This window comes from Sarcophilus harrisii, chromosome 2, assembly GCF_902635505.1.
Source record: "Sarcophilus harrisii chromosome 2, mSarHar1.11, whole genome shotgun sequence".
NCBI lineage: Eukaryota > Metazoa > Chordata > Mammalia > Dasyuromorphia > Dasyuridae > Sarcophilus > Sarcophilus harrisii.
The window spans coordinates 374,034,626-374,051,402 of NC_045427.1; the positions used below are offsets into that span (position 1 = coordinate 374,034,626).

General features: G+C 36.3%; 1 protein-coding gene and 1 pseudogene across 1 annotated transcript; both read left to right on the plus strand.

The window, feature by feature from the left end:
• The first annotated feature begins 1,028 nt into the window (after positions 1-1,028).
• LOC100922423 (protocadherin beta-16-like) lies at positions 1,029-4,292 on the plus strand. Its single transcript, XM_003756666.2, has one exon. The coding sequence runs from the start codon at positions 1,058-1,060 to the stop codon at positions 3,434-3,436; it is 2,379 nt and encodes a 792-aa protein (XP_003756714.1). The 5' UTR covers positions 1,029-1,057; the 3' UTR covers positions 3,437-4,292.
• Positions 4,293-11,463: 7,171 nt separating this feature from the next.
• On the plus strand, positions 11,464-15,004 carry LOC116421639 (annotated as a pseudogene).
• Positions 15,005-16,777: the final 1,773 nt, after the last annotated feature.

Genomic DNA, 16,777 nt, shown 5'->3' on the forward strand with positions numbered 1-16,777 from the left:
TTTTACTCAACTTCGAATGAATACAATTATGCATAGCTTATCTATTTTTTAAATTCCATGGTTTTCTCTGCCTATTTTTCCTTCCATTAATTAATAATTAATTAAATAGAATATATCCCTAGACCCAGTTTCAGTTAGTGTATGAAGCCATTACTTTCTTTGAATTGGCAGGTGCTTAGGAGGTTGACTATTTTTTCTCCCTTTTTTGTTAGAATTTATTGTCCTCTCTTCTCAAATGTAATAATCTTTATTTAATTCTCTGAAGATATACCGCTTACCTGGCAAGAAAACACATGTAAACCATATCTCCTTTCCTCTTAATCTACCATTGATAGAACAATATATGGAAAAGATGACCATAAATATCTTTATAAAGTCAGGGAAGAGTGTCTTTCAATAGTCACATACTTTATAAACTATTTCCTGTCTCTCTATAGCTCTTAATAATTGATTCAATTTTCCTTTCCAAGTGTGACTGTGGTAAAATTCTTCACTGAGACAGGTGACGATGCCATAAACAGATAAAGAACACCACAATTATGCTTGTGGAGTGGCAGGTCACTTTTGTGGTAGAACGTGAAAGAGGGAAATGTCAGTGTCCCATGAATGGTTTTTCCTCTTCATTTAACATTATTTTTCAATATTTCTCTAACCTTAGAAAATAGTCTATGTTTATCTAAAATACTCTGTGCTTGAATTTGTTTATGTCTCCTGAAACACATGAAAACATCAATTTTGCAAGAACCTATAGGTTTTAACTATTTTTACCGAACTGAACAATCCTTGCGTTATTTGATTGAGCCACTTGGTGGCGCTGTAGACCAGAAAGAAGCCTTTCGGAAAATTCCCAGAGCAAAACTCTCAGTCACATTCAACTCCTTGCTCTCTGAAAAGCACTTGGGTCTGCGGGGCACCTTCAAGCTGTGCCTAAGTCCTGACCTCTGCGATTGGAAACGCTGTCGTAGCTGGAATCTGAACAGTGGAGTCCTGTGCCCATCCCACCCTTTTCCTGACTTGGGGGTCACCACAACCGCCCAGTTGATGTGGAGAGACAGTCATGGCGCCAGCACCGCGGGAAATAATCAGGCAAGTTCTCTTTGTTTGTATTTTTATCTTTGGGAGGTTCCGCGTGGAGTGTGAAACCATGCACTATTCTATACCTGAAGAAACAGCGATCGGCTCCTGCGTGGCTAATTTTGCAAAGGACTTGGGTCTGGATGTGAAAGCGTTGCCTTCTCGGCAGGCTCGGCTAGTTGCGGCTGGTAATGGGGAGCATTTCCTGTTGGACCCGAAAACAGGGGAACTGCTCACAAAGGACAGAATAGATCGGGAAGAAATATGTGCCCAGATGGACGAATGCATCATCCGTTTTGAATTATTGTTGCAAAATCCATTGAGGTTCTTCCGGGCAGAGTTAGCTATTTCTGATATCAACGATCATTCGCCTCAGTTCCCAGAGGATGAATTCATTTTAAAGATCCCTGAATCGACTCCCGTTGGCACTCGCTTCCCCCTGGAGAGTGCCCAGGATTTAGATGCAGGGGAAAATGCCCTTCAGAACTACACGCTCACTCCATCAAATGAGCCCTTCGTTTTGCACACTAGGGAGCAGAGCGATGGCAGCAAGTACCCGGAGCTGCTCCTGGTAAAGGCCCTGGACCGCGAGGAGCAACCAGAACTCGAGTTCATACTCACCGCTGTGGATGGTGGAATCCCCCCCACCTCGGGGACCGCCAAGGTCCGTGTCATTGTCTTGGATGCAAATGACAATGCCCCAGTGTTCTCTCAGTCTCTGTACCAAGCTACTGTGGCAGAAAACAGTCCAATAGGCTCAGAAGTGACTACTGTATCTGCAGTTGATTCAGACCAAGGTCGTAATGGAGAAGTGACTTACTCGTTCAGTCAAAATGCAGGTAAAGGTCATCGTGCTTTTCAGATAGACTCTCTGACGGGGGAAATTCGAGTCTCTAAACCTCTAGACTTTGAAATGACTGAAAAATATGAACTAAGTGTTAGGGCCACCGATGGAGGAGGATTATCCTCGCATTGTAAAGTCCTTGTGGAGGTGGAGGATGTGAATGACAACCCCCCTGAAGTGACAGTGACATCTCTTTCCACTCTACTCCCTGAAGACTCTTTACCTGGAACAGTGGTGGCCCTTTTTAGCGTTCGTGACAAGGACTCTGGGGACCACGGGAGAGCCTCTTGTTCCATTCCAGATGACATCCCTTTCATCCTGAAGCCGATTTTCAGCAATTACTATGAATTAGTGACAGATGCAGCCTTGGATCGGGAAAGGGTTTCCAATTATAGCATAATGATCACTGCCGTAGACTCGGGATCTCCTAGTCTCTCAACTAGGGAAACTGTCACTGTGCAAATATTAGACATCAATGATAATCTCCCTCGTTTTAATCAATCGTCCTATACTATGTATGTAACTGAGAATAACAGTCCTTTCCTGATGATTGGAGCGCTAAGCGCTACTGATTCAGATTCGGGGCAGAATGCTAAAGTGACATATTCTATCTGGCCTGAGAACAATAATTCTCCCTTTTCCTCCCCATTCATTTCTATCAATTCAGAAAATGGACAAGTCTACATTCTGAAGACTCTTGATTATGAAGAAATCAAAGACTTCAAAGTGACCGTGCAAGCGTCGGATTCAGGGACCCCTTCCTTGAGCACTAATGTCACGGTATATATAGTCATCGTGGATGAAAATGACAATGCCCCAATTATTTTATACCCTATTCAGAACCACTCTGCTTCTTATAGTGAACTGGTCCCTAGGTCGGCTGAAGAAGATTACTTGGTTACTAAAGTGGTGGCTGTGGATGAGGACTCAGGTCAGAACTCCTGGCTTTCCTACCAGTTACTTAAGGCAACCGATCCTGGGTTGTTCATTGTATGGTCTCATAATGGAGAAGTTCGAACTTCGAGGTCCATCAGCGACAGAGATGCTATCAGGCAGAAACTCATTATTCTTGTAAGAGACAATGGCATCCCAGTACTCTCTACTCTTGCAACACTCGACCTTCTTCTTGTAGATGGCTTTTCAGAAGCTCATATGCACGTCCCAGATTCTACTGAAGAAGAGACACATGATGACAAATTAACTGTGTACTTGATTATTTCATTGGCTTTAATTTCTTTTCTCTTTCTAGTTTCTATTTCAATCTTTATAGTTATCAAAGTGTATAAGAAGAAACAGTTGAAGGAGCGATCCCATTGCTTTGGCCATTTCGATGATGCCAATAATATTCCAAGAAATTTATTGGATGTTACTGGCACAGGGACTCTCTTTCAGGCATACAAATATGACATGTGTTTAACAGATGGCTCTAGTAATAGTGAATTTAAATTCCTCAAACCTATAATCCCCAGCTTTCCATCTCAGTTGGAGAATAGCGAAATGTTCCCTCAGGGGAATTAAAGCTTTTCCCAAGAATGATAAAGAAGAAAAGAAAATACTGAGACTTTGATCTTGCTTATGGTATTTTCCAGAACCAGACGGAGAGAGGGGTGAATGAAGATTTCCATATAGTATAAGCTTGTTCTTATGTAGTCTTTATATCTTTGCTAAATTACTATTGATTATGGGTCCTCTTTTTTGAAAGCATGCTTTACTTTTTGCAGAGCTTTTGTAGAGGAGTAATTTTTCTTTTAGAAACTAGTATACTTAATAGGCAATTTTTGAAGTACAATATGTAATCATCTCTAGTCCTTAAATAAACAATGGGTGTTTATATGCTTTAACATTAGTATACTACACAGAATGCCCAGAACGAATCACAGACTTTGCATTTAGAAAGGGGGGGGGGGGGAAGAAATGCTGAAAAGAATGTTTCAGTAATATTACAATACTTATTTTGAACTGTCTAGAACAATTGTCTTTTATGTCATCCTGAAGATTTGAAAGATGTTTGAGGGAATGGTTATGATTTTTAAATGTTGCTGTGTTTTATTAAAGATTTTATTTCCAACATATTTCGTTGGTTCTGTTATATTGAATTTATAGAGAAAAAGTTTGGAAGAACCTCCAAAGAAGAATAATGATATCCATAAGATAGTTTTTCTATTTCTACCAACCTCAAAATTCTTCAACACTAAAAGTTTTCAACTTTTTCTCTTTTCATTCTACATCATTATCATGTTCTACTTGTTTTCTTCTGCAAATTTTTTGTGAGTTGATTCTCCTCCTATCCCATAAAGATAACCCAGTTGCATCATGTCGAGGCTACTAAGAGATCTAATTAGCTCACGCTGTCTCTCTCTCTCTCTCTCTCTCTCTCTCTCTCTCTCTCTCTCTCTCTCTGTTTATCTTTGAACAACTATCCTCTGTGCAACTGAAAGTCATCTTCAAGTATGGATTTGAGAGTGAAATTGCCATTCTCAAGATCTAATCTACCTCTCCACTTGCCTTGCAAACCAAATTCTTTTTTGGCAGAAGGAAAGAACATAGCTACTGTGGCAAAATTAATTTGCTGATGTATGTCTTGAGGAATCCACAAATTATCGAACTTTATTATTTATCAACAAATCACTTTGAGCACCTATTCAATACATTATACTGGGCTTGCCACGAAGAAAGCCTTAAGAATAAATATGATAAAGTCTCTATCCTAAAATAACTGACAGTTTAACAGGCATGGATAAAATACACACAGATGACTGTATTCAATAATATAAACAGTATCATAAGATCAAAATTGCAAAGCTTGGAAAGGCTTTAGGTAATTTAGTCAAATTTTCTCATTTTAGAGGTAAGGAAAAGTGAAGCTTAGGGAAGTAATATAACTTTTCCCAAGTCATTCAGGTTATAAGGAATAGAGCCATGTAAAATAATGCAATAAATTCATAAGAGAAACAAAAAAAGAATCATGAGGTGAAATTAGGGAGTGATTCTGAAGAACTGTACTGGCAAACCAAATATAATAAGTTAACTGATTTTATCTTGTTTTTGCTATGGAATGAAGAGGCAACAAAATTTTTTTTTTTTTTTTTTTTTTTTTTAGGTAATTGGGGTTAAGTGATTTATCCAGGGTCACACAGCTAGAACGTGTTAAGTGTCTGAGACCAAATTTGAACTCAGGTCTTCCTAATTTCAGGGCTGATGCTCTATCTACTGCACTACCTAGCTGCCCCAGCAAAATATTTTTTAAGAATAATTGTTAAGAAAACAAAGATTATGTGATGATGAACTGATGAACTTGGCTTCTTTAAATAGTGAGATGATTCAGGCCAATTTCAATACACTTGGGATGGTGAAAACCATCTGCATACAGAAAGAGGATTGTGGGACTGAATGTGGATGACAACATAGTATTTTCACCTTTTTTGTTTTTGGTTACTATTTGCTTGCTTATTTTTCTTCTCTTTTTTTTTTCTTTTTTGATCTGATTTTTCTTGTTCAGCATTATAATTGTGGAAATTTGTATAGAAGAATTGTACATGTTTAACCTATGTTGAAATACTATCTAGGGAAGGGAGAGGTGGGAAGGGAAGGAGAAAAATTTAGAATACAAGGTTTTGCAAGTTTGAATGCTGAAAATTATCTTTTTATGTATTTTGAAAAATAAAAAGCTATTGTTATAAAAATTTTTAAAAGAATAGTTGGTAGGCATTTCTACTAACCAGTATCTAGGCTATTATTATGTACATAGTAGGTATCTATTAGAAGTCAATTTCCTTTAATTGACTTGAACTTTGATAGGGGCATTGACTTTACTCCCCTTCCCACACACATCTTAGTTCATTTTCCTCCTCACTTGTTACCCCTTTCATTCCATATCTAAGCTACTATAGAACTATTGTTTATTATTATAAATTATCATTTAATATATTAATTGTTATATAATATAATTAATTAATAAATACTAATGTCTAATAAATAAATCATTATTTATTATCTTTCTCAAATCACGGGCTTTACTTTCTAAAAACTCTAAGACCTTTATTGCTGAATCTATCTTTACATTGCTCCATTCCTTTCAGCAATCTTCTTGGATCAAGCCAGGAAGCCCATTGAATGTGTAAAGGAGCTGGAGTAAGAAAAAGAAATTGGAAATGAAAGCTACTTGTCTTACCTTAAAATTAGATCCAGCATCTGCAGCCTTGGACACAAGAAGAGTCCATCCCTTCCACACTAGTAGTAATAGTTTTGCTTTTTCATTTGATCACAGATCCTTCTCCATTGTTTAAAGTCCTGCTTACTACATTTTGGACCTAATTTAAATTTCTGGCCTTTCTTTCCATTTTATTATGGCCTCCATCATTACTTTTTTCCTGCTATTGCTTTTGGTAGTTTCTTAACCTTGTCATGTAGTTTTATAGATTCCATAATTACTCCATTTCCAAGTGAATTTTGGTTCATCCCTGTGATCAATACTTCCAACATTTCTCAGAATATAACTTTCTTAATATCTGTGTGTATACCTTTATAATTCTAATTGGTTGTATTTAGTTTTTTGCCTGTTATTTGTGTGTTTTATTTCTTTTTATTTTTTTAATGTCTTATTGGGTTTTTTCCCTTTCTTTCTTTTTTTTTTTTTCTTTTTTGCTGAGGCACTTGGGATTAAGTGACTTGCCCAGGATCACACAGCTAGGAAGTGGTAAATGTCTGTTTCCAAATTTGAACTCAGGTCCTCCTGACTTCAGGGCTGGTGCTCTATCCACTGCACCAACTAGCTGCCCCATCTTATTGGTTTTCTTTTTAAAAAATCCTTATCAATTCTTAATGACTCCTCATCTTGCCTCCATGGATCTGTTCCTTGTTGCAAATAACCCAATGAATCAAAAGAAACTGACAAATGAACTGAATGAAAATGTCTTACTCCTTCCATATCTGTAGTCCAACATTTCTTTGCCAAGATGGAATAGGCATGCTTCACTACTATTTCTCTGAATTTCTGATAACTGAAGACTATATTGTTGCAAATTCTAACATATTTCAGTGTTGTTTTCTTTACTCTGTTTTGGTCGTCATGTAAAATTGTTTTCCTCGTTCTGCTTAGTTCAACCAAGCATTTCCATTTTAATATCCTTAACTTTCTGAAGTAGTTGTCTTTTGGTGGCATTATCTATATTTGTCTTAATGGAATTAGAAGAAAAAGAACTAGCAAAATTTAATGAGAAAAGTAATGAAATTTGATAGAGAAACTTGTTTTCACATCTCAGTTCAAAAATTTACTATTTGTGTATCATTGGGCATTACTTTACTTCTTGGGGCCTCAATTTTTGCATTTGTAAAGTGAGGAGGTTAGGACAGATGAGATGTAGGTCTGGTTCTAGATCTAAACCTATGAAAAATACTATAATCTTACCAAAGGTCCTTAAAATGATGACCTCTGTGTTTTTGAATAATAAAATATCTTTTCTTTAAAACAGAATATAAGTATCAGATGCTATTGTCACTAGTTTTAGTGATGAATTTCTTTAATTCAGATCACTGAACTCCAACAGACATCTTAATCCATGTATTCTATAATCACCTACCTGCCCAAACAGAGGGAACTTGCTAGTTTACTAGACTAATTCAGTAGACAACATTGTTGTATGAGAATGAGAACCATTAAAGTCTGAGTTGGACCTAATATTTGAATAAATTTTAGTTATATAATATGAAGGCCATTTCACATAGTGGTTAAAATGTTGGTTCTGAAGATAGGAAAACTATTTGTTCAAATATAACCTCTGGCATTATATAAAGAACCTTAGGCAACCACTATATGTCTCAGCCAACTCCCCATAATTGTCTGATAAATTATCATGGTAAATTGATTGTTTTCTTAGTAAAAAGAATCCCCACAATTAGAAAATCATAGATCCTATCAGAAATTGTTCACAATGTGGGAGAGAACAGATCCACAAGAAGGAAGATATCATTGCCTATAAATCACATATTAAAATCACATTGAAGGAGTATACAATTTTTAAATAGAAAAAATTAGTGAATGCAAAACAAAATCAGAGAAAAATGTGCTTGTCAGCAGTACTTCCTGTTTTGATTTTTCTAGTTTTAGTACTATAGATCTAATCTAAGGAATTGAAAATAAAAAAATAAGATATAACAAAAAAGCCATTTCTTGTTTACCTTTTTTAAAAATTAAAGTTCAGTTATGTTGGTATGCTGAAGCCCTTCAAGTCGATCTTATGGGTAGCCTCTTATGCAAAAGAACAAAATGGAATAGTAGAACATAAATGGCACTGTGATATCTTCCTAAGATTAGAGCAATCTAGACAATGCTTTAATCAGTTCTCAATTCACCTGTGTCAAGACAACAGTGGTATGTTATCACACTTTTACAACATTCTCAGTAAAAACTGCAAATAGGATCAGAGTGAGCTTGAAAAGAAGCTCACTTACTATCTCTAGTTTTTCCTTTTTCTCAATCAAGCAATCATAAACACTTATTAAGCACTTAATATGTGCACGGATAATGCTAAGTTTCTGTACCTATTCTTTGTGAGAATAAGGGATATACATTCATTATATAGTTTTTTTAATGATGCAGGATCTAACCTGATTTAATTCACCCCAATTGACCTGTAAAATGTTTATCTTTTCTCTTTGGTTATCTGAAGTTCTTGTCCTGTTTTACTAATGTTAGGAAGGAGCAGAGTGATTACCAAAGCTTGTGATAGTGTCCAACTTACTTAAATGTTCTGATGGTATTTGACTACTTTGTATGTTATAAATCTTAACAAAAAAGTAGAGTGAACCCAGGCAGTTTCAGTATTATCTTGTTGGAAGGACAGTCAGATCATTCTATTCATACTTTCCACAAAAAATTTTCCCCATAAAAGTCCTTGATTTTAGCTTCTAATCTCTCATTAATTTCTTATGATAGCTATCCCCCCCCCCAAAAAAAAAAGCCCCAGATCCAATTAATAACAACAATTATGGTTTAAAATAAATCTTGGAGGAATGAGCTGTTGTTGAGATTATTTCATATATACATCATTACAGTTTAACACTGATAAATCAGATTATTTGAAGATTGCAGGTAGTAATCCACCCTTCTTTCAAGACGAGACATTTGATTTAGTTATAGCCACCAATCTTAAGCTAAGGGCCGTGGTCTTTGGATCCTAGTTCATATTTCTGCTTACTCTATACTTTTGTGATTACACAATACACTACCGAATATGAAAAATTCTTAAATTGCATCACACTACCTAATTAGTCCTCTTTCTGGTCCCTGAGGGGATGGTATTTTTTCCTGTTGGGATTCTAGGTTCTTCTTAGTTTTGTGTGTGTGTGTGTGTGTGTGTGTGTGTGTGTGTTTTAAGACAAAAATAAGGACTCATGATTTCATTAGTGTAGAGAACGCCTAAGTATGGAAACTCCTACAAATGCAGGTTAGTTAAATACGTTCTCTGCGACTTCAAATCTTAGAGATGTGATATGTATATTACAAAGGTTGGACATTAACTCAGGTATTCTTAGATTTGAGTCCAGTTCTCTATCCACTTTACCATGATGTCTCTATGTTTCCATAGAAACAATGCAGAGATTTTGTCCATCTCCATCACTAATATGTCTGACTCACCTTTTCTTTCTATTTCCTATCTGTATCTTACTACAATGGCCTTGGTCTCTCATTGAAAGGCACCCTAGATGTTGTCTTCTGCATCTTGATTTTTTTGAGGTTTTTTCCAAACTTGATATTAAATTCAATAGAGAAACAGATTCCCTTCAAATAAGGGCCAGAAAAAGAAAGGAAAATTAAAATATACAGAAGCAGAATTTTTGTCTTATAGTCATAAAAATAATACTAAAAGGAGGATGGAAGCAGCATAGGCTCATTCAAGCAGGGACAAACCTGATAACAAAGACAATATTTTATTATGATACAAGAGGGCAGTTTAGAAGTTATATTCAGATCAAAAGAGCACATGATCTCCAACACATTGGAAGAATCTTCTATGGAAGATTCAGTGAGAAAATATGGCTAAGAATAACATAAGATGAAAAACTGTGTAGGAATAAGAATAAGCAGTGATAGAAGACAGTAATGGAATTACTTTCAATGAAGCAAACTATGAACACATATAAGGATTGAAGTATAAATATGACTCTTGAAGAACATGTTCTCATATTAAAAAAATAGATTTATTTGCTTTTACTCCACCTAAGTGAATATTTTTAAAATACACATAAACATTTTTAAAGTATCAAAATGCTACTGAATTCCAATTTCTTGTCGATTAAGGTCTAAATCAATATAGGTTGAATTTCCTAAAAAATGAAGGATTTCTGGTCAAATAATAACTAGAGTTTCATTTTGACAATGGAAGTCACAGTTTATAAAAGAGGATAAGAACAACATATAGGAAGGTTGTTTGATTTCATTAGCCCTGGTATGGGAAGGTTCAATACCAATTGAAATTGGAACCTGTCTATTGAAAGAGAGAGAAAGAAACAAGGATGTGTGTGTGTGTGTGTGTGTGTATGTGTGTGTGTGTGTGTATGTGTGTGTGTGTGTATGTGTGTGTGTGTGTAAGAGGAAGAGAGAGAGAGAGAGAGAGAAAAAGAGAGAGAGAGAGTTACTTGAATAATTGTAGGGATTCGTAAAGATTAAGTGACTTGTTCTGGGTCGCATAGCTACTGTCAGAGGTAGAATTTTAGCCCAGACTATCCAGTCTCCCAAGCACAGTATTCTAGCTACTTTATCCACTTTGTTGCCCTGCTGTATCAAAACAAAACAAAATAAAAACAAAACAGGAGAAAATAGAAAAAACAAACCCTGAAATACAATATTAAAACATCAATCTCCCCCGCCACCCTATAATACTTTGTTCATATAATACACCTCTTTAAAACCCTTAATTGGTGATGTTGTGCATTATATTTATGCCATTTGTGCCTTATCTCTCTACCAATCTGAACTCCAAGAAGCAGAGATTTTTGTTATCAAAGTTTTGCCCCGCCCATACACACCTCTCAACACTGAACATTTAATAAATGCCTTTGTATTCATTTTGAATGAACGAGAGAAAGGATTAAGAATCATCACCAGAAAATACTATTCAGCACTGCAATTTGTTTAATACCTAGCCATTATCAGCAAAAAAACTCTGGGTACCGCTATTCTACAAAGGACTGAAAATTCATTCACCAAGAGATATTCTCCTGGAGTATGCGGATAGAACAGGATTGACATTAAACACTACAAATTGAAAGTGAAGGAACAATTTCGGTGACTGGGGTGGATTTAGATTCTACTCCCAGAAATCAGTCGTAGGGGCATAGTAATGAAAACAAAAGCAAAAAAATAGAGGCTTATTTTCGACGAAAACTGGAGGTGGCTCTTCCAGAAGATAACTATGGGAGTTCTACCTAGACTCGGAGACTGCAGGCAGAGAGTCTTGCTTTGCTTTCTCTTGGGAACGCTATGGGAGGCCGGATCTAGGCAGATCCGCTACTCGGCTCCAGAAGAGTTGGAGAAGGGCTCTTTTGTGGAGACATCTCAAAGGCTATGGGGTTGGAGCCACGGGAACTGTCGGAGCGAGGAGCTCGCTTTGTCTTGGGAGGTAAGAAGCAGCATTTCACTCTTAGTTTAGAGTACGGTCACTTATATGTCAGTGAGAAAATAGAGCATATGTGGACAAATCCCTCGGCGTCTGATGTCTCTTCAGATTCTCATGGAGAAGCCAGTAAAGTTGGTACATGCAGAAGTGAAAATCCTAGATATAAATGACAATTTTCCTACCTTCCCTTTGGAGGAAATTTTAATAGAGATCCGAGAAATAACTAAGTCAGGGGCCCGCTTTCATCTCCAAGATGTGCAAGACCCAGACTTAGGCAAAAATTATCTCCAGAATTATATACTTGGTCGCATCACACATTTCAGTCTCAATGTGCAGATTAAAGCTGGTGGTACCAAATATGCTGAGCTGATATTGGAAAAAGCTTTGGACTGGAAGAATCAAGCTGAGCACCAGCTCCTCCTTATAGCCTCTGATGGCGGGTATCCAGTGAGAAGCGGAGAAACCTGGATTCGAATCCGGATGTTTATATTGGAATGACAATGAGCCCCTGTTTCAGCGCTCTCTCTATGAGGTGAGCGTACCTGAGGATATGCAAGTGGGCACAGAGGTAGTCAAGGTGCAGGCCTCGAACTGTGACGAAGGTTCCAACGCCGAGATAACTTATTCCCTAATAAAGCTCTCTAAGGTCTTTTCCCAGCTCTTTCAAATTGGGTCCACCAGTGGAGAGCTCAGAATAGTGGGAAGCCAGGATTTTGAGGCGAATCAGTTACATGAGTTAGAAGTGCAGGCCATAGATGGAAGAGGACTTTCTGCACTGACCCCTGTTCTACTTCGAGTGAAAGATATTAATGACAACTCCCCGGAAATCACCATCACTTCCCTCTTCAGTCCCAGAAGACTCTCTCCACCTGAGACTATAATTGCCCTTTTTAAATAAGCATGATAGAGATTCTGGAGAAAATGGGCAGATTCGGTGCTCGATTTCCAGACAAGTTCCTTTCGAAATTTCAGGTTCATTTGATAACTATTACAAATTGATATCCAGCGAAATCCTGGACAGGGAACGAATTTCCAGCTACAATATCACTATCACTGCTGAAGACAAGAGAGATCCAACTCAAACTTCAAGCCAAGTGATATAACTGCAGGTTTCTGATAAAAATGATACCCCCCCCCCCCCCAGTATTCCATCAAAGTCACTATTTAGCTTATCTGATGGAAAACAATTCACCTGGAGCTACAAAATCTTCTACTAAGGCGAGTGATGCAGACAGCGAAGGTAACGCCCGAAATCACTTATTCAACCACCAATAAGACTTTCCAGGATTCCCTACTTTGTTCCTATATTTCCATTATCTCTGAGATAGGTGTCCTCTATGTTTTGCGCTCCTTCGACTATGAAATATTTAAGGAACTGCCACTGACAGTGACAGCTACAGATTCCGGGGACGCTCCTATCAGAAGCAATGTTTCCCTGTTTATCCTGGATCAGAATGGCAATGCCCCAGAATTCCTGCACCCTGCCCTTCCCACAGATGGCTCTAACGGAGTAGAGCTGGCTCCTCATTCTGCAGAGCCAGGCTACTTAGTGACAAGGTTGTGGCAGTGGATGGAGACTCTGGTCAGAATGCTTGATTGTCTTACCGTCTACTGAAGTCCACAGAGCCCGGATCTTTTCGGTAGGATTGCACACCGGTGAGATAACGATTACCCGGCCTTTCCTGGATAAAGACTCCTTCAAGCAAATTCTGGTAATAGCTGTCACAGACAATGGAGAGCCTTCTTTCTCTGCCACTATCAATGTTACAATTCTCGTAGGTGACAGCATCCCTGAGATCTTTCAGATCTCAGCAGTCTAGCGACCCCTGAATTTCTAAACGATTCCAATCTCACATTCTACCTGATCACTGCAGTAGCTGCAGTATCTTGCCTATTCTTTTTCTTCATTATCCTGTTATTGGTTGGCACTCAGATTTCAAAAGTGGCATATGGATCTGGAATCAACAAATACAAAACTAGAGGGTGTTCAGACCTACCACTTCCTGGGCATAGGTGGAGTACAAGCATTTCTCCAGACTTATTCGCACGAAGTTTTCTGTACCAACGATTCTAGAATTTTAATATTTTAGCATGTTTCTCCACTAGTATGAAAGTATTACCTTGCAAGAAGATATGTTCCATAAAACTCTGTTTTAATTTAAGAGTGAAATATATGTAAAGAAGCCGTGACAAAAGTTTTCGTTATATCTAACTTGTCATTTCTGCTTTAGAAATTTAGTGTAGAGTGAAGGTATTTTTAAATAGTCACAAGCCTTTACTTCTTTATAACACAAATTAAGTATAAAAAAGGAAAAATAATTAAAGGTAAAATATGAAGACAAGATTTAGCAAAATTTGTTTCTGGGATGACAATGATCATTATCAACAATCATCTACTGAAGGACCACCATGATAACCCTAGTTGCAACCATAGGTTTATATCTGTTTTATATTTGTAATAGTATTTGATGAATCTCTGAGATACACAATATGCCATCAGCCCCACTAAAAAAAAATCTAACAATTCACATCTATATAGCATTTTAAGGTTTATAAAGCACTTTCCATATAATTCAGTGAGGTAGGTTAGTAGTGTGTAACATTTCTGCAATTTTAAAAGTAGAAAACCAGGCTTACAACATAAAATTCTAATCTTGTATAGTTATATTCCTAGCAAATGGCAGAAATAAGTTTAAGATCTCCAATCCCAACATATTCTGCAAGCGGCGTTCTCTCAAAACCAGCAAATCTTGAGATATTGAATATACTAGTTATCAAAAGGGTACTATGGTCCATTGACTCCAGACTTGGAGGACAGACACTCAGTCTGATTTTCATCATCAAATTGAATCATTGGGAGTATAGTTAACAATTTTAATATAACAGATGGGGATAATAGAAAGCCTTTTTCTTTTTTGTCACAAAATTATGAAAAAGAATACTTAAATATTTTTGGCAAAGGTAAGTTTTCTGATCTACAATTTAGTACTTTTTTGTTTAAGGTGAAGAATAAGCCACAATGAAAGGGAAAGGATTTTCTGAAACTGTTGACTTCCTATATAGGCAAGTTTGATAAGATGTCTGCCAAAAAGACTGATTTCCTCTATTCACTCATCACCATACTGGTCTCAAGTTGCAAGGGATATGATAGCCATGAGACTTTTGATCCATTCTGACCTAAGTATTCATAGGAGAAACTGAAGGAAATGAATCATGATTCAGTGACTTGAACATAAAATATTTTTGCTTTTATTGTACTATCTGAAACTACTTCATCCTGATTTAGCTTAAACAATTAAGCATTATTGTCTCTCTTTTCGTTCAATGTTTTCTTCTTTTTTCTACTTCTCTTATTCCTCCGCATCTATGTTGCTGTTCAAAAGAAAAGGTTACTAAGTGAGGCAAGTTTAGTAAAAGACATCATATTTTCTTCCCTCTTCAATAGGAATAAGTTTCCTATGTCCGGGAGAGGGACCTTTTTCTTAAAAGAGATTCACATATGAATTTCATATATTGAAAATAAGAATTATGATAAAAACAATTATTGTTATTATATAAATAATTTTTTACATAGTTCTTATAATGTATCAGGCACTGTGCTGAGTTCTTTACAAATATTATTGTATTTGATTTTCACAACAATTCTGGGAGACAGATGTTATTATTGTTCCCATTTTACAGATTAAGAAACTGAGGCAAATAGAGATTTTAAATTACTTGCTCAGGATAAAGTTTGTAGTTATCAACTCTAAGAGCTGTGTCATAGTAATTGTTCACTATGTCTTATTGCTTTGGAGAACTTGTTATTCATTCCATCCCATTGCCATTTGGTATCTAGAAATCAAGGTCATTTGAAAAAATAAAGGTAGAAAAATTTTAAATTTTCAATAGTATTTAATTTTCCAAATTCATGTAAAGATAGTTTTTGTTTTTGTAAATTTTTTGTGTTCCACATTTTTCTCCCTTCCTCCCTCACCTTCACCTTCCCCAAGACAACAATTAATGTGATAAAAGTTAAATGTGTGCACTTTTAAACATATTTTCATATTTGTCATGTTGTGAAGGAAAAATCAGACCCAAAGGGGAAAAATAAGAGAAAGAAAACAAAGAAAAAATGAAAATATTATGCTTCCATCCATATTCAGTCTTCATAGTTCTCTTTCTGGATGTGGATGGCATTTTCCATCCAAGTCCATTAGAATTGTCTTGGATCATTATACATTAAAAGAGTTAATTCTGTCATAGTTGATCATCACATAACTTTGCTGTTATTGTGTACACTTTTCTCCTAGTTCTGCATACTTCATTCAGCATCAGTTCATGTAAGTTTTTCTGAAATCAGCTTGCTTATCATTTATTACAAAACAATAATATTCCATTATATTCATATATCATAACTTATTTAACTATTTCCCAATTGATGGACATCCACTAAATTTCCAATTTCTTGCCACTACAAACATTTTTGTACATGTGGGTTCTTTTCCCTCTTTTATGATTTCGTTGGGATACAGACTCAACAGTGACACTGCTAAATTAAAGGGTATAGCCCTTTGGTTATATTTCAAATTTCTCTTTTGAATGGTTAGATCATTTCAGAACTCCAAGATGGAAATTTTTTGAGAAAGTTTTCAACAGACAATTTAAATGAGCTGTAAAATGGGTGGCATTATTTTAAATATTTATGACTTTATTGTTGTAATTTAAATATCAAGATAAATCATACAACATAGGAAAAATTATTTATCTTGTGTCTAAAAGCTATCATTAATTCAATAATTTTGATGCACCATTTAGAAATGCAACTTCAATGCTTTAAGGATTTCTGATCAAACATGGTGGTGCACTTTCACATACACACATGGTTGTGTTGTTATTCAATCATTCAGACATGTCCAACTCTTCAAGACCCTATGGACCATACCACATCAATATTCTCCATGAATATCTACATGAGGCCATTTCCTTCTTCAGTGGATTAAGGCAAACATAGGTTGAATAATTTGCCCATAGTCATTCAGTTAGTGAGTGTCTGAGGCCTTTGATTTGAAGCCAGGTCTTCCTGATTCCAAAACTATCTAGCTCTCTTTACACATATGATTTTATAAGTCTTGGTAACTTAGTAGGTGATCTTTGGGAATGTGGTGTGGCCAAAAATCATCCTGAAGTCAGTATGATGCTAAGACTCTCAAACTGGGTCTCAGACATATGGTCCATCACCAATCTTTCCAATTTGGTAAAA